At 36.5% G+C, this 25,604-nt stretch overlaps 6 protein-coding genes and 1 non-coding gene across 10 annotated transcripts; 3 read left to right on the top strand and 4 right to left on the bottom strand.

Annotated features, from left to right (window-relative positions):
• Positions 1–100: 100 nt before the first annotated feature.
• LOC108217742 (uncharacterized) lies at positions 101–2,551 on the bottom strand. 2 transcript variants are annotated; one of them, XM_017390622.2, is made up of 2 exons: positions 2,392–2,551; positions 101–959 (listed from the first exon to the last, which is right to left on the bottom strand). In XM_017390622.2, the coding sequence occupies exon 2, from the start codon at positions 947–949 to the stop codon at positions 272–274; it is 678 nt and encodes a 225-aa protein (XP_017246111.1). In that variant the 5' UTR covers positions 950–959; positions 2,392–2,551; the 3' UTR covers positions 101–271. The 2 variants fall into 2 exon arrangements, with proteins under 2 accessions (XP_017246111.1, XP_017246112.1); XM_017390623.2 differs by having other exon boundaries at positions 101–984; positions 2,392–2,543.
• Positions 2,552–3,141: 590 nt separating this feature from the next.
• LOC108216506 (pentatricopeptide repeat-containing protein At1g09900) lies at positions 3,142–5,541 on the top strand. The gene is made up of 2 exons (XM_017389282.2): positions 3,142–3,261; positions 3,376–5,541. Exon 2 carries the CDS (start codon positions 3,386–3,388, stop codon positions 5,222–5,224), a length of 1,839 nt encoding a protein of 612 aa, XP_017244771.1. The 5' UTR covers positions 3,142–3,261; positions 3,376–3,385; the 3' UTR covers positions 5,225–5,541.
• Positions 5,542–6,371: 830 nt separating this feature from the next.
• LOC108217544 (uncharacterized) lies at positions 6,372–7,422 on the top strand. Of its 2 annotated transcripts, none has more exons than XR_010290923.1 (2): positions 6,372–7,059; positions 7,167–7,422. It is a non-coding gene; the product is annotated as an uncharacterized LOC108217544 (transcript). The 2 variants fall into 2 exon arrangements; XR_010290924.1 differs by having other exon boundaries at positions 7,179–7,422.
• Positions 7,423–7,488: 66 nt separating this feature from the next.
• Positions 7,489–11,328, bottom strand: LOC108216625 (oligopeptide transporter 4). Its single transcript, XM_017389441.2, has 6 exons — positions 10,663–11,328; positions 9,884–9,981; positions 9,189–9,752; positions 8,807–9,059; positions 8,398–8,580; positions 7,489–8,298 (listed from the first exon to the last, which is right to left on the bottom strand). The coding sequence occupies exons 1-6, from the start codon at positions 11,164–11,166 to the stop codon at positions 7,681–7,683; spliced, it is 2,220 nt and encodes a 739-aa protein (XP_017244930.1). The 5' UTR covers positions 11,167–11,328; the 3' UTR covers positions 7,489–7,680.
• Positions 11,329–12,096: 768 nt separating this feature from the next.
• LOC108215570 (uncharacterized protein At2g39795, mitochondrial) lies at positions 12,097–14,238 on the top strand. Its single transcript, XM_017388069.2, has 3 exons — positions 12,097–13,223; positions 13,519–13,835; positions 13,909–14,238. Exons 1-3 carry the CDS (start codon positions 12,597–12,599, stop codon positions 14,066–14,068), a joined length of 1,104 nt encoding a protein of 367 aa, XP_017243558.1. The 5' UTR covers positions 12,097–12,596; the 3' UTR covers positions 14,069–14,238.
• On the bottom strand, positions 13,788–17,718 carry LOC108215569 (putative pentatricopeptide repeat-containing protein At5g52630). 2 transcript variants are annotated; one of them, XR_001805953.2, is made up of 3 exons: positions 17,471–17,718; positions 14,883–17,247; positions 13,788–13,924 (listed from the first exon to the last, which is right to left on the bottom strand). XR_001805953.2 is itself a non-coding variant. In XM_017388067.2 (2 exons), the coding sequence occupies exons 1-2, from the start codon at positions 17,570–17,572 to the stop codon at positions 15,058–15,060; spliced, it is 2,292 nt and encodes a 763-aa protein (XP_017243556.1). In that variant the 5' UTR covers positions 17,573–17,718; the 3' UTR covers positions 14,725–15,057. The 2 variants fall into 2 exon arrangements, 1 of the variants encoding a protein (XP_017243556.1); XM_017388067.2 differs by lacking the exon at positions 13,788–13,924 and having other exon boundaries at positions 14,725–17,247.
• A 560-nt stretch (positions 17,719–18,278) lies between these two features.
• Positions 18,279–24,321, bottom strand: LOC108219201 (serine hydroxymethyltransferase, mitochondrial). The gene is made up of 16 exons (XM_017392516.2): positions 23,984–24,321; positions 23,841–23,891; positions 23,564–23,650; positions 22,607–22,728; positions 22,435–22,511; positions 21,953–22,077; positions 21,359–21,451; positions 20,681–20,773; positions 20,383–20,580; positions 20,117–20,221; positions 19,948–20,013; positions 19,725–19,802; positions 19,240–19,351; positions 19,036–19,146; positions 18,781–18,949; positions 18,279–18,628 (listed from the first exon to the last, which is right to left on the bottom strand). Exons 1-15 carry the CDS (start codon positions 24,071–24,073, stop codon positions 18,804–18,806), a joined length of 1,554 nt encoding a protein of 517 aa, XP_017248005.1. The 5' UTR covers positions 24,074–24,321; the 3' UTR covers positions 18,279–18,628; positions 18,781–18,803.
• Positions 24,322–25,604: the final 1,283 nt, after the last annotated feature.

Consider the following 25,604-nt stretch of genomic DNA (forward strand, 5'->3'; position numbering starts at 1 on the left):
ATTCCTTCTCTTTTTTTTTCAATCTGACCTGATCGAGATTATAGTCTAAATACTAAATTTTGAAAATTAAAAACTAGTCGAGATGATCTTTAATAGGAAATAACAGAACCAAAGGGAATATCATAGCAAGGCAAGAATTAAAATGAGCCACCAAGTGATCAAAATACAAACAGCTATTAGTGATCATATTCAGAGAACAAGTCTTCAGCATATTTGATTAGCTAACCCAAAAGAAGACTTTACATAAAATCTGACACTACGCACGTTTTTCTTAAAATTTTGTACCATAGATGATCTTTCTTTGTTCCTGTTCCATCTCATAAATTTTCAACTTCCAATACAGTTCTGCAAGTGACATCGTCTTGAAGTCAGGCCTTTCCCTAATAGCTGATACCTGATGCTCCAAATGGCGTGGCATTGTCAACATGAATTTCCTGTTAGTCTCCCTCAGCGGGTACTTCTTCCCTTGAGCACTTAGTTGGTTCAACAGCCCATAGTACCTCTCAAACACTTGAGTGATACTTTCACCGGGAAGAGATTTAAATGCTTCATATCTAGACGTCAGGATATCCAGTTGGTATTCCTGAGTTCCTACCATTATCAGCTCAATGGTATCCCACATATGCTTAGCACTCTCACAGTTCATAAGCTGGTGACTCATATCATCATCCATAGAGTCAAAAATAATCAACTGAAGATTTGCGTCCAACAGAACAGCTTCCTTTTCCTTGTCTGTATATTCAAAAGGGTCTTTTGGAACTTCTACTTCAGAAACTGCAGAACTAGTACTGGTCGCAGCAATTCCAGGAATTGTCTTCTTAGGCACACAAGAACCACTTTCCAAGATTTTCATATACGCAGGATTTGATAACTTGATGAACAGAAGCATCTTCTTTTTCCACATATTATATGCATCTCGACTAAACAGAGGAACCTCAAAACCACTCATCTTTCCAGATCTGAGAATTTGAGAATTTATAACAGCTAAAAAACCAACAAGATTTCACAATATCAAACAAAAAGCAAAACCAACCGACAAGAACTCCCGAACTCCGAAAACCAAAACTATACCCAAAACTTGCAAAAACTGCAGGAATAAAATCAGTACAAACTAGGTATACATAATATATTTTTGGCCATAGATAATGGGTGCAATTGCAAAATGCAATTTACTCTAGTTAAAACTACCAAAAAAATATTGAAACCAACATTAATGTACTAAAGATATTAACTTTCTTTTACAAATTTACAACAAAATTATTATGTAGATATACTATACAACAAAACAAATACAATTTAATATTTTACATTAAGATTTATTACCACAATCTAAATAAGAATACGTTATTAATTATGGAATATATTACATGTATACAAAGTTACGTCACATCTAAAATTCAATTACCAACAACGAAATTTACACTAACCAACATATTTTTTTAATAAACAGGTGTTAGGGCCAGCTCACGCACAGGAGGGATAGCACTGTAACCCACCCCCATGACCCCTACTTAAATCCAACATCCAACAGGAATCAAACATGGGTCAATGGGTATAACCGTATAAGAACATAATTTACTCATGATGATCCAATGTGATCAGAAACTCAAAAGGCAAATACCTAAGAACATATAGTTTTGCTTTTGCAGTTCTTCACAACTAAACTCATTACATAAATTCATACACTATACACCTAGCATACTGTGCAAGTCTAAACTAGCTAAAAAATAAATAAAATTAACTAATTATAGGGCCTGTTTGGGTACAGATATTAAGGGCTTATTAGGAGCTTCTTCTTCTTTTTTTTAAATACATATTTTTATAATTTTTCTGGATATAAATATTAAGGAGGTATATAATATTCATTATGTGAAAAAAATAAGGACTTATTTCAAAAAAGATAGAGTTTCATGTACTTTTTTCCAGAAATAAACCCTTATTTCTGAAAAATAAGTGTAACCAAAAGGCCACTATATCTCAAACACTTAGGGGAATTACACTTGGGAGTTGGGGGGCAATTCGTTCATGGTTAATAAATCCGGTTAACGGGAATCGGAACCTCAAATTCATGTATTAGTATTTGAATTATCCCTTTTGTGATATGGAATGAGAACCTCATTCTCACCTTACGCTTAAATCATTCCGCTCTTCATTCTCATAAGTCATACCCCTGATTTCTATTCCTGATTCTCATCTCCCATTCAAACGACCCCGTTAATTTCAAGATATCAGTTGCAATAATCACAAACTAAGATCAATTAGCATATATAATCGATAAATACAGATTATTTTACTTCAGTCGAAACAAAGAAAGGTTCTGGGTTCGATTCGCACAGGATTTATTATAACACAAGAAAACTTTATATCTATCATATGGGAAGAACATTAAACCTGTAATGTGGAATCCACGAAACTGATGAAGAGGAGATTCTCTTACAAAGCACAGCAATATAGTCGTTACAGCTATTCAATTCGATTTGGTTTCATGCCTTTGTAAATTTTTATTTTTATCATTTTTTTGAAATAAGAAATTGTTTGTGTTCTAATTTTATCGGTAACGGGCCGCGTATGCTATATTAACCGACAGAAGTCTGACTTATGGGCTCGGCCCAAATACATCTATAAAAAGCTAAAAAAAAATCTTTTTAAAACTTGTGTAATTGGACAATCATCTATCATCTATACATGAATGATAGATATGAGTTTTTTTATATAAAAAATAATAAGAATAAGCGATAAGCTGGGCATAAAATATATTAAGATAATATATTATATTTATAATAATTTAATATAATAATTATATAATATTTTCTAAAATGTAATCGACAATTTCATTGAAATATAATAACTTATATATTCTACAAATTTTATATTATATTTTACTGATCGTTTATAACCGTTAAAATGCTCTAATGAGCTTGAAATAAATCACCAAAAAAATTGACCACCAAATACTGATTTATTCTATTTTTAATTCAAAACAAAAACAAAAGTTGAGCAAAGAGAGTAAAGTTATAGTTGAGCCCCGAGTGGGTATATATGTTTTGGCCTTTTGGGCCTAACCTTAACGAAATAAAAAGTTTTCTTTGAAATTTTAGCTATCACTAGAGGACCTCAAGAAAGCCCAAAACAAATCTGAGCCTTTTTCTCAAAATCACAAATACACTAATCTCATAAACCCCCAAAACCTCTGCATAAATATTTCTAGATAAGCTGAAATTATGAGGCCTTCTTCTTCACTCTCTGAAAATTCATCAAACTGTAAGCTTGTTAATTCATTTAATTTTATTTACTCTAGTTTGGTGTAAGTGTTGGCTTTTTTGAATAATCTTTATACATTAATATCAATAGTAATACATTAATATTGGAATTTAGGGTCGAGTTTATGGATTTAATGGTGCCTATACAGCAAAGCCGTGAAGGGTTTTGTTTGTTTCATTCTTTTTGTAAGGATAGTGATATAAAGATTCAAACTTTAAGGTGTAAAGATAGGGTTAGAGTTTGTTTTAGTGGTGGTGTTAAAGTGTTTGATGGGGAAAAGTTTGATTCTGGTGGAAATGGTGATGGGTTGGGGAGAAATGAGGTTTTTTCGGAGAAAAGGCGAAATGAGGTATCTGCTGTTTCAAGGTCTGATAATTTTGGGTTGAATGGGGAGGGGGCTAATTTTGATGTTAGGAATGGGGGAGGTTTGAGTTTAAGTAAGTATTGTTGTTCGCGGAATTTTGAGGAGTATGAGAGTAATAATTGTCTTCGAAGATTGGTTAGGGATGGGGAGTTGGAGGAGGGTTTTAGGTGTTTAGAGAGGATGGTTTATCAAGGGGATGTTCCTGATATTATTACTTGCACAAGTTTGATTAAGAATTTTTGTCGGGTTCGGAAAACGAAGAAGGCTGCTAGAGTTTTGGAAATTCTTGAGGAGTCTGGCGCTGTTCCTGATGTTATCACTTACAATGTGTTGATTAGTGGGTATTGTAAGGTGGGAGAGATTAATAGTGCATTAGAGGTTTTGGATCGGATGAGTGTTGCTCCTGATGTTGTTACCTATAATACTATCTTGCGTAGTTTATGTGATCGTGGGAAACTTAATCAAGCAATGGAAGTTCTTGATAGGCAGTTGCAGAAGGAGTGTTATCCTGATGTTATTACGTACACAATTTTGATTGAAGCCACTTGCAAGGAAAGTGGGGTAGATCAAGCAATGAAGCTGTTGGATGAAATGAGTAGTAACGGTTGTAAACCGGATGTTGTTACTTATAATGTCCTTATCAATGGTATTTGTAAGGAAGAAAGGTTGGATGAAGCAATCACATTTTTAGATAATATGGTATCGTTGTATGGGTGCCAGCCAAACGTAATTACCTATAATATTGTACTCTTTAGCATGTGTAACACTGGGAAGTGGACGGATGCTGAAAAGCTTTTGACCGAGATGCTGCGCAAAGGGTGTTCTCCTAGTGTTGTTACCTTTAACATATTAATTAATTTCTTTTGTAGGAGAGGATTATTGGGTCGAGCAATTGATATTTTGGATAAGATGCCTGAGTATGGATGTACTCCGAATTCATTGAGTTATAATCCATTGCTTCATTGGTTTTGTAAAGAAAAGAAATTGGACAGGGCAATCGAATATCTACATGTTATGGTGTCTAGAGGGTGTTACCCTGATATTGTGACCTATAATACACTGCTAACTGCTTTATGTAAAGATGGAAAAGTTGGTATAGCTGTCGAGATACTTAATCAGCTAAGTAGGAAAGGTTGCCCTCCCGTTTTGATCACTTACAATACAGTGATTGATGGCCTTACAAAAGTAGGAAAAACAAAATTTGCTATAGAGCTGTTGGGTGAAATGCGAGGAAAGGGACTCCAACCTGATATAATCACCTATTCATCACTTGTTGGAGGGCTTAGCAGAGAAGGTAAAATTGAGGAGGCAGTTAATTTCTTTCATGACTTGGAAGGTCTAGGTGTCAGGCCTAATGCTATTACCTACAATAATGTCATGCTGGGGCTTTGTAAAGCTCATAGAACTGATCGTGCCATCGACTTCTTGATTAATATGGTAGCTAAGGGATGTAAACCTACTGTAGGGACATACACTATTCTCATTGAAGGTTTAGCTTATGAAGGTCTAGTAAAGGAAGCCTTGGAGATTTTGAACGAGTTGTGCTCCAGGGGTGCTGTGAAGAGAAGGTCTGCACGACAAATGGCGGCCAAGATATAAATTTTGAACGAGTCTTCATTTTGCGATGAATACACCTCTAAGTTTTGAATGCATTTTCTTGTTTTACAATTTGCTATCAATTGTCTTGCAGCAACAGAAAATTATATATATACTGTTAAAAAAGCCCAGATTATGCTGCTATTTGTGCTGTCTGGACCTGTAAAGTTGATATGCATTTTGTGATTAAGTTCAGTACTTAGTTTCTTCATTCCCGGGCAGAAATACATTTCTCTTCCGTTAATTGCAATGGTCGAGATATATGTTTTTGTCAATATATTCTGCGTCAAGGCCTTTTAGCCGCTTAAGGCTTTAACTGATTTTCCTTTTTGAAATCGGCTTGAACTGTAAATTTCTCTGCTGCAAACTTCTGATTTTGAAATTCTGAATAGATAGCTCTGTCGGTAGCTTTCAGGTGTACCTGTTCATTAGCATTAGCACTTGTGACAGGCTCGATTCTTGTCATTCCAATATCAGTGGTCGTGGATAGAACCCTAGGATAAGAAAGATCAACAAATGTGGAAGCTTCAACTGAGCACCCGTAGCATCAGGTTTCACCAGTTGCGTCACTGTCTGAAGTCTCTGTTATCTTCTTCTTCGTACGATTGTAAGACTCCAAGATTCAAATATGGCTGCGTTGCAAGTCAAGGCTAAAAGTACATTACTGCGTAAAGTCCTTTGTTATACATTTCTACTAGAAGAAACAAGAATTGAAGAAATACTGGTAAACAAGTGTCGCATCAACTGGCGAGTCGAGGCTAAAAGTCTTTTACGAACTTTCAAAATTATTATAATAATTTCAAAATGATCATTTCTGGTCTGTGGGCTTTTATAGCAGACCATTATCTTAAAATTTTCCGATTTAACTTAACTAATCACTAATTAATCTTTATAATGTATTTTATGAATTCAATTTTATAAAAATTAAACAATCAGTGTGTTTCAGGAACTATAATAATGGTTTTAATAATTTTAAATATTATTATTTTATTCTAATATATATTATTCACGATGACTTCATCGATCAAGTCGATTCCCGCTTTTTAGAATATCCCGCGTACTGGACTGTGTTTCAAAGGGTGAAAGACAATCAAGCTAGCCTGTTATAAAAGGAGGCCTAAGTCTGGCTCAAATCACAACCGATCATTCGTATAGCAAAAGATGGGAACAATAGCCAAAGTGTCGCGTTTGAGCTCTCTCGTCACATTTCTACTATTAGTATTTGTGTCTCTTGATTTACCATCAAAAACCAGAGCATCATCCTCTTACTCTCCAGCACCACTACCAACTAAACAACCATCTCCTCCTCCGCGTTCTATCCATCATATCAAGCCTCCGGCTTCTCACTCACCACCACCTAGAGTGCCTTACTTTCCTTATTACCATAAAAACCTTTCCCCGCCTCCACCAACGCCCGTTTACAAGTACAATTCTCCGCCACCTTCTCCTCCAATGCACTTGCCTCGACCTATTGTGCCTTACTTTCCTAATTACTACCACGGACCACCACCACCACCATACGCTTATAAACGCCCACCACCTCTACCACCTCCACCCCCAGTGCACTCACGACCTATTGTGCCTTACTTTCCTTATTACTATCATGGACCTCCATCACCACCCAAGTACAAGTCGAAGTCTCTACCACCTTCTACTCCAATACACTCGCCCCCACAAAATTATCACCACTCACCTCGACCGACTGTGCCTTACTTTCCTTTTTACTACCTCGGACCACCCCCACCACCACCACGACACAAGTACAAGTCTCCCACGCCCCCCAAGCATCATTAGTATTACCCTCCTCCCCACGACCAAGAAGCACGTCCTCTGCTAAGGTACGAATTAATTAATCTTTCTGCATGTACTATAAACTAAGCATTTTTCTAGTGTCTGTGCATGGACACATAATTAAGTATCAACAACTAATTTTTTGATAAAGTAGCCACATTTATAGGAGCAGAGGATTGTGCAAAGCACTGGCAAACGTAGATGATGAAGAAATATAACAGCGTGCAGTATATTAGCAGCGTCTATGTACTATTCCTTATTTGCTTATTGTTGGAACTGATATGTATGTGCAAAACGTATTGATGAACCCTCGAAATAGAGGTTCATGTGTAATTGCTTAGACAGTCGGTAAATCAATCTGCAGTACTATTTAGTGTTCTTGTTCAATAAAGCTAAAGCTGATTCCTGAAGATGGTTTATAATGATCCTAAATTTACCTTAAAATCAGCTTGAACTGTACAGTTCTCCTCCAGCAACTTTTGGGTAGCGGAGTTTTTAATGGATCGCCCTGCAGGTAGTCATCTTGCAATGAAAATAACATTCTGTGCAAAATTTAATAAGCCTGCATTCTTAATTTATTTAAGTACAGAATGAGTTCAGACACTTGGGACTAACATAAGTAAACTAATCAAGTTCCACCTGATTTGGAATAACTATGAGAACCAAATTCAAGAATACAATGGACATCCATCAACTGCAATACCCTTTGCGGTTGGACATGAAGCCAGAGCACAGTGCTCGCCATCAGATCCCCACCATGATATGCCTATGTTTTCCATACTCAAAGTGAAGTAGAGAAGCACCCCCATGAACGCTAATCCTGCGTCCAGTGCTGCAGAAAGAACATAATTGTACCGCTTCCACCACGTTTTCCTGTATCTGAAAACAAAGAAATTGAACAGTATTCCCAGGAAAATCCAGCTGTTGAAATTCAAGCTTGACGCTGGAGGCATCATAGCTGTCGCTCCAAATACAACAGGAAGGTTTATCAGTCTTATCCACTTCTGATTCGGAAAGGCTTTGTGCAGCAGCCATACTAGTAGAGGACCTAAACCACCTAATAGGAAGAACCAGTTAAGCTTAGAGTAATTTCCAAGTGGACCAAAGATTCGTATTGGACCCACGAGTCCCCAGATCACCGATGCATCAAAGAAGACTCTGTCATTAGGGCACGTCCACGGACTGTTATGTGGCAGTATTTGATCCTGGCATATGTCGGGGATGGTATTTAAGAGCCACCAGGCGACACCAATGTTTATTGTTCCCGCCAGTATTGTTCCGATAAACTATTAGTTGATAAAATTGAGTGTCATTAAACATAATGTTCGTAATATATTAAAAAGAGGTTTTAAAATCTGATTATGAACAGCGAAAAAGCATGATACCTGAACTATGAACATCGATCTTGGTGGAATCTTCATGTAATGGCCCAACTTGAAATCATTTAGAAAGGAAACTGCCTGAGTCATGCTAATGTAACCATAAGTTTTGAAGCACACATTCGCAACTGGTCTTCCAGGATAAATGATCCCCATCAAATACTCTGTGATGATGTTTAGTCCTGGTGTCTACAACCAAAATATTATTAAGAACATCAGAACAGTACAAAAACTGGAATGTGGATAGAATATCCCTCTTTCCACAAATAAAAACAAAGATATTAAATAGATCGTTTCAGAATGGACTAATGTTTCTTGAAATGTGGTTCAAAGACATCGGAAGTCAAATGTTGGTTGAGAAGATGCAAAATTTACTTCAGAAATATGTTAGAAAAAGGCACTAATGATCACCCACCTGGTTTGTGGTAGCTGTTATGACACTAATAGGAAGGGTAAATACTGAAGCAAGGCCAGCAGCAAAGAGGAGTCCCCACCATGGCAATTGGACCTGATCGTTCATAAAAATGCAGAGGACTAGGGATAGAACAATAGCCGCTGCCAGCATGGTGTGAAACCACCAGTTTGGGATGTCTTTATACTTCTTCATTAGTTTTGTGTGTATGTCTTCCTTTCCTGTTTGTGCAGCTTTAAACTGGCTAATTATCTCGCTATTAAGATAGAGCCATCACATACTTTCAGTATAATTCACACCGCCAAAAAATTAGTATAATACATTATAAAAGACGGGTTGAATATTATATCAGCATCATAATTTGATGTGGTACTCAGTTGATTACCTTCCATTAAACAAGGCCACATGAGATAGAGTAGAGATAACAGCAGCAAAACCACATCCATAGGTAACAGCAAAGAAGGTGCTGAGATATATAGGTCCCTGCTTATTGTATGCTGGTATATCTAGCTCAAAGTTATTATTAACAATTGCACTAACATTATACGCCTGGCCCCGAGAGGTAAATAAATGTGACGAGAAGAAGGGGAAATTTTTGGCCTTGTACAAATTCAATCCCCAATATGATACTGGAGTTATAATAAAGAGGATAATCACGTATCCAACCAATACATTGACAATGGCGAAAAATGGAGTAATAAGAGGACTGCCTAGAAATGAGGCTACAACAGACCAATCTAGTGTGAAGGAGGCAAATCCTAGTCCTTTCATGCCTGATCCGAGTTGTTGGGCTGTCACGGACTTGGGGAGGGCCCAACAGAGCAAGGAAATGTTGCTCAATGTGGAAAAGAGGTAGCCTGGGAAGACATACCAGGAGAAGCTACAAACTAGGGCAATAACAAAGAATTTGCCTCGGGACAATCGTTGATTATCTTTCTCATGGAGAGCTCTGCACATTATAACAAGATTAGCATGTTTCAGTTTTTAACTTGACTAGGTATACAGATCTAGACCAATGTATGATCCAACTCATTATCTGTCCCTCGATGTAGAAAGCAAACAGAATTGCGATGATCGTACCTAAAAAGAGATACTTGAACCAGACTGGCTGGCCACCACATGTGCGCTGGATCCACAACATACTTCCTCAGAATCCCTGCCCAGCCATATCCTAGTACCTGCATTATTCCAATAACAGAGGAAAATGTGAGTTCAAGTTCAGTTTCTGCAATATCATCATAAATCTAATACTTATAATTTTATTTTTTCCAATATCCTTCAATATTTTTTTCCATACAGAAGAGATTTTATATTTCAAATCAATGTTTGAGTTATCAGTGCACTGTCAAGCTGGTAGCACCGTGCCCATGAAGTCACATTTTTATCCCCAAATGCTATTACCGCATATTCTAAATTGAATACACATTAATTTCTTAAATCCAAAAAAATCTTAAAGAATCCCGATTGAATATACCCCCTGAAGTATAAGCAACAAACCTCTTTTCCAATACTCGTGTCCTCTTCAACTTGATATTTTACAATAAACCCGCGTAAACTGAGCCGCTAATTTAATAGTATAATATAGTAAAGTACATGCATGATGAACAACTCCCCGGAATGTATTTAACCGGGATTTAAAGGATTATATATAATCAATAAATTTTAATAAATTGTATCTGATTTTGATTTTATGCGGATTTCAGATAAATATCATCCGACCTAAATAGCGTTCAATAGTCGAGAATAAGGTTACCATCACTATACACGTGTATATATCAATAACGACGTCAAAGACAAGACGAGTGCGTGAACGTGTACAAACATAATAACAAAACCGACTAAAGCCAGGCTGTAATTACCTGAGTCGTGATCACCAGAATCCAGCTCGCCAAAAACGATATCTTCCTCCGATAAAACACCTTCACAATACTCACAATATCCACCGCATACGCCGCCCCATTCCCAAACGCCGACCCCGCATTCGCGAAAATCGATATCAACACATGCTCCTTCGTATTAAACGGGCCCGGGTTCAGCGAAAACTCCGCGGACCCAAACCCGAAAACCCGAAACTTTCTCCTCGGCAACACTCTCGCCATCAGCTTCCCTATCGGCAGCGTCGCCACTTGCACCGAAATCATCGAAATCAGCAACGGCTCGGTCCGGTAACTAAAAAACGTGTTCAAAAACGATAATAAACAGCACGAGATGATTCCGAGGAACCACATGCGAAATGTCCAGACCGGCAACGTGGGATCGTCAACGTTGGAGACAGTGAGTCGGACTTGTTCGACGGGGGAGACTTCCTCGTCATTGTCGGTGTTTTTGTATGCATGTGCGTCGGATTTGTCCGGCGCCGCCATGGGAGATGAGATGAGAAGAGATGAGAAGAGGGGAGGAGATGATGGTGGACTGAGTTTAGGAGAGTGTTGAGTATGATGATAGGGCAGTTAGTTATGAGGTGGATGGGAGTTGGAATCACTACAATTGCTCCTTGATTTTAGTGGTTTTATTCGGATTCTTCTTTTTCAGAGTATATCGAAATATATCGAAATTATCCAATATTACCATACGAGTCATTGATGAATCCAGGATTCTGAATTTGAATTAATGTTCAAATTTGTTTATTCAAAATATTTTAGGATATTTGTCGAACATACCGTTTTTCTAAGATTTTTTATAATGTTACTATTTTTTGAAATTTTTACAAGAATACTGTTTAAATCTGTAACTCAACGTAATTTTTTTGTCGAAAAATAGTTCTTAACTTCTTCTAATTAAGTATTTTATATGATTGGAGATGTTACATGCACAAAATATCGACCAAATATAATATCAATCAAATAATAACTATTATATATTTTAAAAAAAAATTTTGAGAAAAATAAAATAAAATATATAATAATTATTATTTGATTGATATTATAAAAAAAAATTAATAATATAAAATGTATCTTGGCAAGAAAAAAAATAAAAAATGTACCAAACTATGTTCTAGTAATTGATTTAGCTTCCATCCAGGCAAGAGATTCGAAAAATACAATTAGCCATTTCTTTTGGATAATTAACTTGATTACCATACTCAACTCAACTTGGTTACCAAGGTTTGATCAAGTTTTATCAGAACTTTAGAGAGAAATTAAAGCAGCTCTTCTACTACTGAAACTCTTTCAATCCTTATCGCATAGTATTTTCACTTTTCTTGGTGCTCTTCTTTTTCAATGGCTCTAAGAGCATCTCCAACCATCTAAATCCTTTGGCTAAAAGTTGAGTTGGCATACCTAAAATAAAAAAATTTAGCCAACAGCTCCAAAAACTCAACTCCAACCACGCTCACCTGTTGTCTATAAATTTAGCCAACCTCTTATGGATGGCTAAATTTGTCGAACCTCTACAGGTCTGTAAGAAAATCTGTAGGAAAATTGTACATCATTTATTACCATATTGAACTGATATATTCTATTTTAACAATTTAAAATATTAATAACATACTATTTTTAAATTATAGCCAACTAATATAGCCAGTACCATTGAAGCAAAATGTCTTACAGGTTCAGCAAATTTTACATAATGTCTTACAGGTCTAATTTAGCCAACGATTATAGCCAACGCCGTTGGAGATGCTCTAACAAGAATACTTGGCCTATCAAATTCTCGTTGTCTACACAAGTCTAAGCACGCCTTTACTAATGCTCTTCATCACACCCCTGTAGTGTATTCTGCTACTACTAATCGTGTTTTAATCGCACCCGTTTTTCGAAATTTTTGTGCTTCCCCTGTGGCATCGAATGACATGCAAAAATCGGAAGCTGAGGATTTAATTTACAGTGTAAAATCGTTACGAGCGGAATTTGAATTACTAAGAGGAGAGATCAGTTTATTAAGTGAGGTGGTCCGCGGTATTCAGAAATGCAATTCGGGAGGTAGTTATGTCAGTAGTTACGAATCAGACTCGGATGAAATATTTGCGAGGAGTCAGGATAACGAGGTGGCAGATAAAATGAGTGAGGAACGCGTGATTTGTCAGGATAACAAGGCGGATGAAAAGACGAGTGATTTGTCAGGGGAACGGGTGATTAGTCAGGATAACAGTGATTTGTCAGAGGAACGCGTGATTAGTCAGGAGAACAAGGCGTTGTCAGAGGAAATATGGAGGAGTGACAACAGGGGCAATGATGAGAAGATAGCTGCAGAAAAGATGAATGATTTGTCGAGAGATGAGGGATATAACGACAAGGCGAGTGAAAAGATGAGTGATTTCTCCGAAGCTCTGGCAACTGACAATGCAGAAATACAGAAGAGCGAAAATGAGGAGCGCAACAACGAGAGAGTTCCTGATGGCAAAGAACAAGATCAACTGCGTAAAGAAATTGAATCAGAGATATCGCGTGTTCTGGACTTCTGTCGTCTGTCTTGCCAGGTCTGTTGTTGTTGGTATTATGTTTTATAGAGTACATGTGGATTGTTTATCATACGAGTCGTGTTTGGTTATTTTTAGATATATATGTTAAATAAGTGTTTCATTCAGAAAAAAGTTACAATTTCATGACTTTTCTCTAGAAATAAGTCATTATTTCTAAAAAAATAAGTTTAACCAAACATCAAAGTATATCATAATGTACCGTCGGTTCATGCTTGTGAATGAGACTATAAAAATTCTTTATGAATTATAATTTTTTTGATTACCTGTGCTGTTTCATCTCACATTTATATAGGGTAGATGCTTTCCAGCTGATTTCCCCTTGGAGGTGTATTATGATCACCCCGGGGTAGATTCAGTTACCTTGTACCGGGAGAACAAATCGGAAAAAATTTATGTCACTGCCAGCCGACCTTCTATATTCACTCCTGTAACAGCTAAGAACTATGCTTATCACAAAAGCTTCAGCTTCAAAATGCAGCTACATGTTGCAATCTGGCCTGTCATCGCGGATGGAAGAGGCATTGCCTTCAAATGTTTTGCATTCAGCACTGGATTTCTGATTGAGGAAGTTTACGCATCTGCTCATGACAGCAGAGGGCTCAATTTTAGGTGAGTGGCATTTTTTTGAATACTAACCGCTTATTTGTAACACTGTAATCCAATCTGCGATTTCAAATTCCAGTGACCTGAACGGAGGCCTGCAGACGGAATTCAAGAAGTATTTAGAGATGAAAGGAATCACGACTAGCACGACAAATACCATATTCGGCTACATGCTGGATAAAGTGAACAGAGAAAAACTGATAACTTTAAATAAATTGCGCGAGCTGGGGGAGGCATAACATCCTTAGTTCCATGATCATTTCGTTGTTTTGGTATTTATCTTATAGTATAACTCTACCAATATAGTTCCTTCTAGTGTGTTTTGGCGTTTTGCTGTTCAGATGAACTAAGGATGGATTATATTCCGACACTTCTTGATGATCATTATGAAGTTGCGACGTTTGGTTTTGATTTCATAATTTTATTTGAATAATCATGTCAGGGGTGTGTTGCAGTATTAGGGATGATGAGATGTTCTGAAAGTTTTCTGGTGGAAACTGATTCTGTTTGTATCGTGATCGGAAATGAAAATTGGGAATGAGAATGAGTAATATCGGAATCGGTATCCCAAGAAAAGTGTAAGGAATGATTTAAGCTCTAAGTGGAATTGGGGTTCCCATTCTGTGTCATAAATTGTTAATCCGAACAACACATGAGTTTGAGATTCCGATTCCCATTAACCGGACTCATTGATTATGAACCAAGTGCCTCCTAAGTCTGTCATGTTACTTAAAAGTTAAAAGGGTGGCTTGGGAGCCTGTCATGCAAAACATTGGATAGATTTTGACTGGTAGAATCTCGCTAAATAAATAACTTCGTCTATTGAACAATTTTATCGGCCCCAACAGCATAACAGTGGCCTAGGTCATGAGTATTCGTCTATACAAATTGAAAATATAAGTAAAAACTAGGTCAGGCTTATTATTGATAATGAGGGATACAGAAAGAAAACGACCATAAATTTAGTTATTTTTGCTCAAAATTGACACTAACACTAGAATATATCCTGCGTGTGCTCATATTATACACTATATTCAACTAGGAGATGACTACCTTTAGTTTATCCGCAAGTCATAAGCAAACTTCTCCTGATCCTCCTCGCTAGATCTCCGGCCTCTACATGCCATGCCTCGACATTGCTACATGGCCAGAAATTTACAAGGTTTTATGAAAAACTAGACAATGTCAGTGGACCAGAGAAGTTTACATCAATCAGCAAGCCCGGAAATCACATTAAACTGCCGAAATCCCCACATGAGCATTTCCCATTTACAAATTTGTGGAGTCTCTTGCTATCACGGATGATAATTTCTCTTTCTGTTATCACTGAGATGAGTTTAATGAAACTGTGACAATCACTACACATGCTTATACTCTTGATAACACGAATTGGCGATTCGTTTGGTGCATTTAGCAGCCCATACGCAACAGCCAATTTTTCACTGTGATGAATGATCTTGGAAGTTGTTTGCTCTAACCCCTCCTCATCTGTTACCCCAAAACTTCCTTGAGCCTCATATCCGATGGTCCTGGCTTTCTCAAGCAAATCGGCCAACATCAAGTCCACCTCTCCCCCGGGAGGACAGAGCCGGTCATCAGGCTTAAATGAATGAACTTTGTCTCTTACGCTAATCCAGCTCCAATCTTTCAACTTCCCTACTTTTTCAATTTTCATCCTCTTTTTCACTCTTGAAACATCTTGATATTTCCCAGCAGAGAGGTACATGTTCAACAACAAGACGTAGGTCTCACAATCTTTTGGATTAAGATTGAGCAACTGTTCAGCAGCGTAATAAGCTAATTCTAAATTCCCATGACTTCTACAACCTGCAATCAGGTTTGACCATATAAACTCGTTGGGTTCAAATTCCATCTTTTTAATAAAATCAAAAGCTTCATCTAATTGACCTAATCTCACATACATATCAATCAAGCATGCATAATGGTCCATTACAGGCTTGATTTTGTATTCATTTTTCATCAGCTTAAAGTAAGCCAGTCCCTCATCAACCATACCAGCATGGCTGCATGCTGATAGTACAGCTACAAAGGTAATCTTGTTTGGCCTAACACCAGCTAATCTCATGTCCTCAAAGAGCTGCAACGCCTGCTGAGAGTGACCATGCTGAGAGAAAGCTGTAATCATAGAAGTCCAAGATATCATCGTTCTTATAGACATCTCCACGAAGGCTTTACATGCTTTCTCAATGCTGCCACATTTATTATACATGTTAAGTAATGCAGTCCCTACAACCACATCAGATAAAAATCCACTTTTAATAGTTTGAGCATGAAGCTGTTCACCTTGTTCCAAAGCCACCAAAGCACTACATACTGTTAATACACTCGAATAGGTGAACAGATCAGGTTTCATATTTGACCGATTCAATTTTTTGAATATGTTAAGCGCCTCCATTCCACTGCTGTGTGCCAAGAGACTATCCACTGCTTGTTCCATCATCTTGGCATGGCCTGCAATCATAGCATTCCATGTAACTAAGCTAATTTTTCCCATTCCCTCAAACAATTTCTTCGCCTCGCTAATCAATCCACATTTCAGGTACAGATACATGATAGAATTTGTTACAGGTATATTATTTTGATAGCCAAGCTTAATGCTCAATGAATGCACCTGCGACCCTACACCCATAGCTTGCATAAAACAGCACACTTTCAAAACACTGGTAAACGTATATTCATTTGGCTCAATGCCGTCATAAAGCATTTCAGTGAACAAACTCAATCCCATGACAGAATCACCATTATCACCACAAGCTGAAATCGCTGTAGTCCATGAAATCACATTCTTATCCCCGGTTCTTGAAAATGCTTTCACCGCAGAATCCAAACTACGACATTTAGAGTATAAGCAAGAAAGTGCATTCCCTATGCTCGTGTCATCTTCGACTTGATATTTCACAATAAACCCATGTAACTGCTCCCCTAATTTAACCGATAACAGTAAGGTACAAGCATGAAGAACAACTCCTAGAGTGTAATTAGTCGGATAAGTCCCATCCTCCAACATTTCACTAAAAACCCGAATAGCAACCATTGGCTCTGAACTCTGTATGTACCCCGACATCAACGAAGTCCACGTTACAACATTTTTCTTAGGCAAGTCATCAAACAGTTTACGCGCCAAATCCATTGCCCCACACTTCCCATAAACATTAACCACAAATGTCATGAGATACAAATCCTCAAAAGTCCCAGTTTTAATTATATGGGCATGAATCATTTGAGTCTGTGAAACTGACTGATTGTTCATACATTCTTGTAAAATTGGGATATAAACATTCGACTCAAAACCAGAACTACCATCTTGAATTACAGACAGAGCCTCTCTAAAGTCCAAACTCACTGATTCATAAGATTCTACCAACTGGGTTGTTGCTGTTTTGTTGTTATAATTCCCCTAAGCAAAGACAAAATATTAACAAACAAAACATACATATATACAAATACGAAAATACAGAACCTGAGATATATTTATATTTAGGTAATTTTTTAATCAGATAGCGAATAAAATGACTTTATTTTGATATACAATCTGTCATTTTATTCGATGTATCTCAGGTTCCTCATTCTCGAAAAATATTTATACAATTAAGTGAAGAAATGAAGTGAAAAGTTGTTACCTTCTGTTGTACTGAAAGAGAAGTGGTGGGGAGATGTTTCTTGAAGTCTGGTTCGAGCTTGAGTGTGTTATTACCAACTAGAACTGAAGGCAAAGACGCCATGAAAGCTGAAGATTTGAGTTTTTTTTATTTATGTTTGGACATTGATTTCTTGGAGATGTTGAATGATAAAATTGTGTGCAACTCTATCTTCTTTTGTTAACTGCTATACTTGTGTTCTGTGTTTGGTTGGGATTGAATGTCTCTGTTTATCTGCTAGACCGTTTGGCTTGCCACGTCAGCTGCGATATGCTGACATGTACATCGAAGCGGTAATTGTCGTGTACGTGCCGTTGTTTCCGGAAATTGTCTTTCTTTAAGTAAATAAATAGAATAATTGTTGTCAAATATATATCTAGACACAACTTAATAAAATATTATAAATTGTGCATTATAACTATATTTTCAGATGAGGGACATAGGCGAAATTGTAATTTTGAAATAATTTCCTCGACAAGAATATATAAAATTTCATCTTACTTAATTTTGTTATCACAAATCAAAATATGTCTTGAAATTCAAAATCAATATATGTTGAAATTAATATGAGTTAACAAAATATGTTAAATTCAATTTGAGATTTTCATTGAAATTCTAACCTCGTATATATCGAATTTAATTTGAATTGAAATCTTAATAAATTATGTCGAATCAAATTTGAGATGGATGATGACGATAAGCTCTATTATTTGATCAAAATAGATCAAAATATATCAAGTTTGTCAAAATCCAAAATCAAAATATGCCGTATCGACTTGAGATGGATCCATTTCCAGAGCAGTAGTATTTTTAATATCACCCTCTATGCGAATTGTGATTTGTTCATTGTTACACATTGGTATTACATAGGAACTATTACATATATTTTGCTTCTATAGGCAAGGCGCCTGGCTGGCACGAACTCAAGACAGAGGTGGTTGGTTCAATATTAGACTACATTAATAGAGTTTTACGCATTGCTAGACCACAATCAAGCTAAGACCATAACAATTCCAAGTAACGATCCTCCCATCCCCTGTGCATTTTTGCTCCACAAATTCCCAAAAATAATTGTCGAAGTGAAGTTGCCTGACTCTTCTTTGTCTCTGTCAACGTGAGACGACCGCCCATGTTATGCCACTATTTTAAAAATACGCGGAACAGACTATTAGATTCCCATAAGATCAGAAATACAGTTATACATCTGTTTATAAAACACAGGGTAACACAAATTACTTTTAATCGCATAATCAAATTGTCTTTGCAAAACCAATCCATAAGACACAGCATACCTTCAATATGTAACTCTTTTACTTCATTGTTTGTATTTCATAGTCTCCTTCTCAAAACCAATTGTGGGAAACTGTTTGGCATATTCCTCCACTTCATGCTTTATGTTATTTATGTCAGACTTATAGATGTCATCTTTCATTGTTGCCACAAAGTCCTTCAACTTTGTTCCTGATCCAGTATGTATAGGGCATGTGTAAGCAAAAGTATCATATACACAAAGAGAGCACTTGATAAGTTTATAGACTTTAATAAACCTTTTGAATCAGCCTTGATCTTCAAAGCCAGCTTCACTGCAGCATCAAAGAACTCAGCAACTTTTACAAAATCCTCTTCAACAAAACCCCTCGATGTCAGAGCAGGAGTTCCTGAATTTCCGGGTTAACAACTCATACAAATTATAAATAGCACCACCTAATTCCAGTATCCAGCTCAAGATAATCAAGGAAAAAAGGATTTACCCATTCGAATGCCACCGGGCACCATGGCAGATACGTCACCAGGGACGGTGTTTTTGTTTGCTGCTATGTGCACAGATTCCATAACCTTTTCAACTCTAGACCCGTCAATTCCCTGCAGCAAACAAGTTCACATAAATTACGAAGTAAATTTCTTTAAAGAGTTTATATTAAGTAGTGATTAATTTATATTAGGTAACTTTCTATTCAATCAACCAGTTATTTGTAATATACTACATGTTTTCCAGACCTTATTTACAAATGCTTCATGTAGATAATTCTTTGCGAGGAAATTAATGAATTATGTAGCATTATAGTATTATAACATAATTTATCAGTTTTGGTATTAAATACTTAGACGACCAATAAATCTTTTCCAAAGTCATTCTGTAGAGCTTGAGAAAATTGCTCTGTAAAACCTGACTTCATACAATCACCATTATGTACTTACAATTCAAAAAGAATTGAAACACATCTTGTCATTTTACCTTGTTCTTCAGATTTACCAAAACCAAATGGTTCTCAGTTCCACCGGACACTACTTCATATCCCATTTCTGTGAGACTCTGGAATATAAAGTTACTTCACAAGTGAGGCATAAAAATGAACTTGAAATAATAAAAAATTAGAGATGAATACAACAAATGAACAATTGCTCACAAACTAATTTATGTGAGAAGAATCTCAGAAATATTTAAGTAGGTTCAGTACCTTTGCAAATCTGGAACAGTTGCTTAAAACTTGTTCTTGGTAAGCCTTGTACTCAGGAGTTCTAGCCTAATATGACATACTAGTCAGAATGAAAAAGGAGTTGTGGGGATTTTATAACATCAGCCATGCAACTTCCCAAGAGGAGCAAACAAGGGGAAAAAAATTAAACCTGTTTCAGTGCAACTGCCAAGGCAGTAATAGTTTGATTGTGTGGACCACCTTGAAGTCCAGGAAAGACAGCCTGGTTGATTCTATCCTCGTAGTCATACATCACCTACTCGGGGGAACTCAGATGTTAGTTAAGTTGTTCTGATACGTTAGAACAAAATTTTCAGCTGTATACAAAATTGGAAATGACAAAGCAAATGCAAACCAGGCTAAAAAAAAAAAAAAGTACTTCGAAAATCGCAAGCCGACATAATATATACAACTCACTTCTTCCCCTTTTTTGTTGATCTCTTTCAACCCCTTCCTAAAGAAGATCATTGCTCCACGAGGCCCGCGCAGTGACTTATGAGTCGTAGTTGTCACAACGTCTGCATATTCAAAAGGAGACGGGATAACACCAGCAGCAACTAGGCCACTAATGTGAGCCATGTCTGCCAGCAAAATAGCTTTCTGCTTGTCACAAACCTACCAATCAAGTGAACGAGATTCATTGTTCAGTAAGACTAATAAAGTAAAGATAAAACAAACTAAAAAGTTAAAAGCATTTACCCAGCCTGGCATATACCTTACGCATACGTTCATAATCATACAAGCGAGCATAGGCACTTGCACCAGCAACAATTAATTTTGGCCTAAAGAGCACAGCGCTTTTCTCCATCTGCCGTAGAAATCACAGATACTAAAAAATACCACCTTATTTTAAACAAAATGTAATATGTAGCTAATTATATCTTGAATTTAACAAGTACTATACATTCACATTTAACATGCACTTTACACTTATCATAGTCGAATCATAGTAAGAGAAAGTTGATAATTGTGACCACAGTATATGGCATCAGTCATCACTTTAGAACTGGCAACAATGTAAAGCACTTCTCAATTCCACTTCACATTGGATGTTAATGTTAGAAGGGTCAAAAGGCAATAAAGACTTCTAGTTTCTAGGATGAGGGAGGAATAATGTAATTAAAAAAAGTATATGCTTAGCAACATATTATGTTGCTTTTTCAATCAGAGACAGTTCAAGGGTATGGCAAATTTCATAATATCTTCACTCTCAGCAGACATGAGAAAAAAAAATCAAATCAAAATAGTTATAGATTTTGAAAGTAATCCAACTTGAAACTGACAAGTCACTGCCAACAGGGAGGAAGCAAGAGCAAGTTTAACACACACACATGCATGCGTGCATACACATACACTTACCAAAAGAACTTTAAGATCGACAACTATTAGCTACCTGATCGTAGTCAATGTAACCGGTGCTCTCATCCAATCTGTATGGCATTGTCTCGAAAAATATGGAGACAGCAGATATCTTTTTTGTGTCCGTCTGGTAATAATTACAAAAATAAAAACAGATATCAACCACCTATATATTATAATGAGCTCATGACAGCAGCGCAGAGTTATATTTACAAACCAGAAATACCCTCAATGCTGATTTTAAGGGGTCGTTTGGTTCGCGGAGTGGTATGGGGCTGGAATCAGAAATACCCAACCAAGCGACCCCTCAGTGGTTTTGATTAGCTGATTGAATTAGCTATAATTTTTTCCCAAACCTCTAAATTCCAAACACGACCAATAATGATGATGAACTTTGAAGTATATTAAATACAACTGTTCAATAGGTATGGTTCTGATGTTCGTCATTTATAAGTCGCATAGGGCTTCTATTGTGCAAACACTTGCCGCTAATTTATATTCCAAAGTAAAAAGGGAAAATAGGATAAGTAAATGCCAACTTTAATCCTTCAATAATTGAACTATTGGAGCAAAATAAAATGGTAATAATTCAAAAGTTATCCAGTAATTTTCATTTTACATATTGCACCTGATAACCATGGGAAAGATGTCCGCCATGAGGAAGATCAAGGGCCATGATTCTGTCGTGGGGTTTCAACAAAGCAGTATAAACCTGAAAGTTAGCTGGAGAGCCGGATAGGGACTGCACGTTGACTGTAAGAAAAAGTTCCTTGCATTATTAAAAGAGCTGCTACACATAGCACAATTCACTCTAAAAAATGTAGTACAGAAACATCAATATATATGTGCTACATGTGTGGCTTGTAACTGGGAGCCACAAAAAGACAAAGAACAAAGAAGGCTTGGTGTAACATATTAATCTTTTAGATTGGATGCCTAATTAGATAGTGCAAATGCAAAATGACATGACCATGTTAAAAATCTACCACCACTCCGTTGGTGTCTACGCCCAAATCAAGGTTTAAAAAGAAAGCGCATTGCATAAGTGGTACTCCAAAGCTCATGTAATTAATATTGGGTAACAAACTGATACAGAGCATTGTACTTTACCTCCCCATTTTGCAGGATCTAGTCCGAAAGCTTCTAACGCACGCTTCTGACACAATCTCTCTGCCATATCAATATACCTAAACAATTACAGACCGAACTCCAATTAATGTATGCCAGGTTGTAAAGTGCAAGTCAATGTTTATGACCCTGAATTTACAGTGGATGTACATACTCATTTCCTCCATAGTATCTTGCACCAGGATAACCTTCACTATACTTGTTAGTCATCACTGAACCAACAGCTTGCATAACTGACAATGACGTGAAATTCTCTGAAGGAATAAGCTCGAGTCCCTAAAACAAAGCATTTTAAATCACGTCCAACATTCCAATTCAAAGGTTTAGAGCATCTCCAGCAGCTTCCCTATTTGGAGTCTTAAACCAAAATATGAGGAATATGGGAAAATAATCCACTCCAACAGTATCATAGTGATTCCCTAAATCACTAAGAGCAAGTCCAACACTATGCTAAGAGGTTCCCTAAAAATATTATAGAATAATATGTCTTAGTGATTTAGCACGAGATTTAGCACATGAGCTCCAATAGTACTCCCTATATCCATTCCCTATTATTATAATAATATTAAAAAAGAGGGAAAGAGGAAAAACAAGGGAGGGGAATGATGTGGAGGAGAGAGGGAAATGAATATTTTAATGATAGAACTAGTTTAGAAGTGGCTAGCATATTCTAAAAATAGGGAAGGGGAGGCTTGTGCTAGTGATTTAGCACATCACTAGCATAGTGTTGGAGTGCACTTTTATCCCATATTTCCTATTTTTGGATTTAAGACTTGATTTAGCACACCTATTGGAATTGCTCTAAGATCCACTAGCCATGCCTTATCTTTAGGGAACCTCTCTCCTCTCCTAAATCTTATTTTATAATAAATTTTGAATACAAACATGTTCTCTCTCTTCACCTATTGCAATAATGGTAACTTTTAATAATAAAATAGTATATAAGGAATGAATATAAGGAATATTGTTGGAGGTGAGAATAGCTATTATTATCTTAAGTCACTAGGATCCAATATTTTATATTGATTTGTACGTATTCAATAAATAAATTACAAATCACGAAAAACTAAAAAATTACAAAAGCTAGGTCGAAATGAATGCCACGTTATACCTTCCATTGCCTGGCCTTCTCGAGCTCGATAATGTCGGCAATCTCCGGATCGATCTCTTCAAGCGGAGCATTCAATTGATTGATCCACTGGCACCGACAATACATCAAACACATACATTTAACCAAACCAAACACAAATTCTCCACATGTTAATAATCATCACAGATCTTATCACAACTCAAAAAACGAAAACAATCAAGAAAACAAAACAACAAGAAACACATTAACAGATCATATATGAATAGTATAGTATCCAGAGCTAGCGTAGAGCAATTACCGTTACGCGAGAATCTTGCTTATCGCCAACAGCTCGATCAGGCAAAGATGACTGCAAAAACAACAAAAACAAGAACAAGAACAAAAATAAATAAATTATCAAAAGATAAAATATAATTTTATGATGTGAAATAATGATTGTACCATGAGAGAAGAGAGGCGAGGATGAGAGAGAGCGCGAAGAGAGATTGGAGATGAAGAAGAGAGCCTTCGAAGCGCCGAAGCCATTGCCATCTTCTACGCTGCTTCTGCTCTGTTTTTGTGTTTTGTTATGTGTATGAAAAATGTGAAAGATAATATGGATGGAGGGAGGGAGAGAGAGAGAGAGAGAGAGAGAGAGAGAGATGGGATCGGAGGGTGTCTGAAAATTGGAGAGTGATGTGGTGATGTGAGTGGAGGGGTTGGTGAGGGGTGTGACTCCCTAGGTGCTTATGACGCATCACCAACAACTGCAATTGCTCCCTGCAACGGTCTGTTTAGGTCCGCGTTTACACGAATTTTGATGCTTTTTAGTTTTATGTTTTTTAATTTATTTTTTAATAAGAATTTAAACAGTAAAATTAATTTAAGAAAAATATTATATAATTATATTTTATAGAATTTTCAAAATACATGCAAAAAAATAACGGAAATATAGGGCAAAGAAAGTCGAGAGAGGGAGTACATATTTTCCGTTGGCTGCTAAATTTGCCTACCTAACTCAACTTTTTTTTTAAACCCGTTTCGAACACTAATTTCTTCTAATCCACTTTCAATTATCTTGTAATAAAAATTATTAAGTAAATTGTATTTATTAGAGTTAGAATTGAAGATAATAAATTAATTAAATCTGGATTTATTCTTAATGGTGCCATTGGTGTTTCCTACCGGTATATTTTGATTCAACATACACTTATATTAAACCTAGGCTCTCTCCTAACCGGTGGAAAGACCCGAATCACTTGATTGCTTTGTTTTTCTTTATAGTTTTTGAATAATACATCTTTTCGGGAAATTTAGATCTAAAATCATCGGAGATTTCGCTGTCTCTCTTCCAAGCGGGTGAGTTTCAGTCTGATTTCTCTTGTTTTTGTGGTTTTATTTCGGATCTATTCTCGGGAGAATTCTTAAATCTAAAATCATCGGAAATTTCGTTGTCTTTCTTCTCTGTTTCAAGCGGGTGGCTTTTCAGTCCGATTTCTCTTGTTTCTGTGGTTCTGCTTCAGATCTAAGGTTGTTTTCTCTCCCTGGTGAGAGTTTTGTTTTTCGCTTTTTAATTGTAAGCAGGGTTTTGATTTGGTGATGAAAGTTTGTATGGAATCGCCGTTTTGGTCGATAACTCAAACGATAGCTCTGTGAGGGCATGATGAAGAGGATACCAGTAATTCAATGAGGATGCATGAAGCGAGTACTTGTATTTGTATATACATTTTCTTCAAAATATCGTTTAATTATCTCTTTATGAGAACAGACGATTACAAATTACTGTTTGTTCGACTCGATCATTGGTGTAGATGCCTTATGGCTTTTTATTATTAGATTAACACTTTTGTTTTAAAAGAAAAGATACACTTATATTTTTTGTAAGGCTACATTTTTTTTCCTATGAAGTTAGTCTTGTATTCTTAGTTTTAGCTTAAAGTATTTTTAAAAAAAAATGGAAGAAATACGTAGAGAAGGTCTTGGCCTCTTAAAACAACAACCATTTTTTGTATCTTTTATATTCATATCTTCATTATCCTTTTTATAATAATATTTTTTATTAATTTCTTATATCAGAAGAATT

Source organism: Daucus carota, chromosome 4 (assembly GCF_001625215.2).
Source record: "Daucus carota subsp. sativus chromosome 4, DH1 v3.0, whole genome shotgun sequence".
Lineage (NCBI taxonomy): Eukaryota > Viridiplantae > Streptophyta > Magnoliopsida > Apiales > Apiaceae > Daucus > Daucus carota.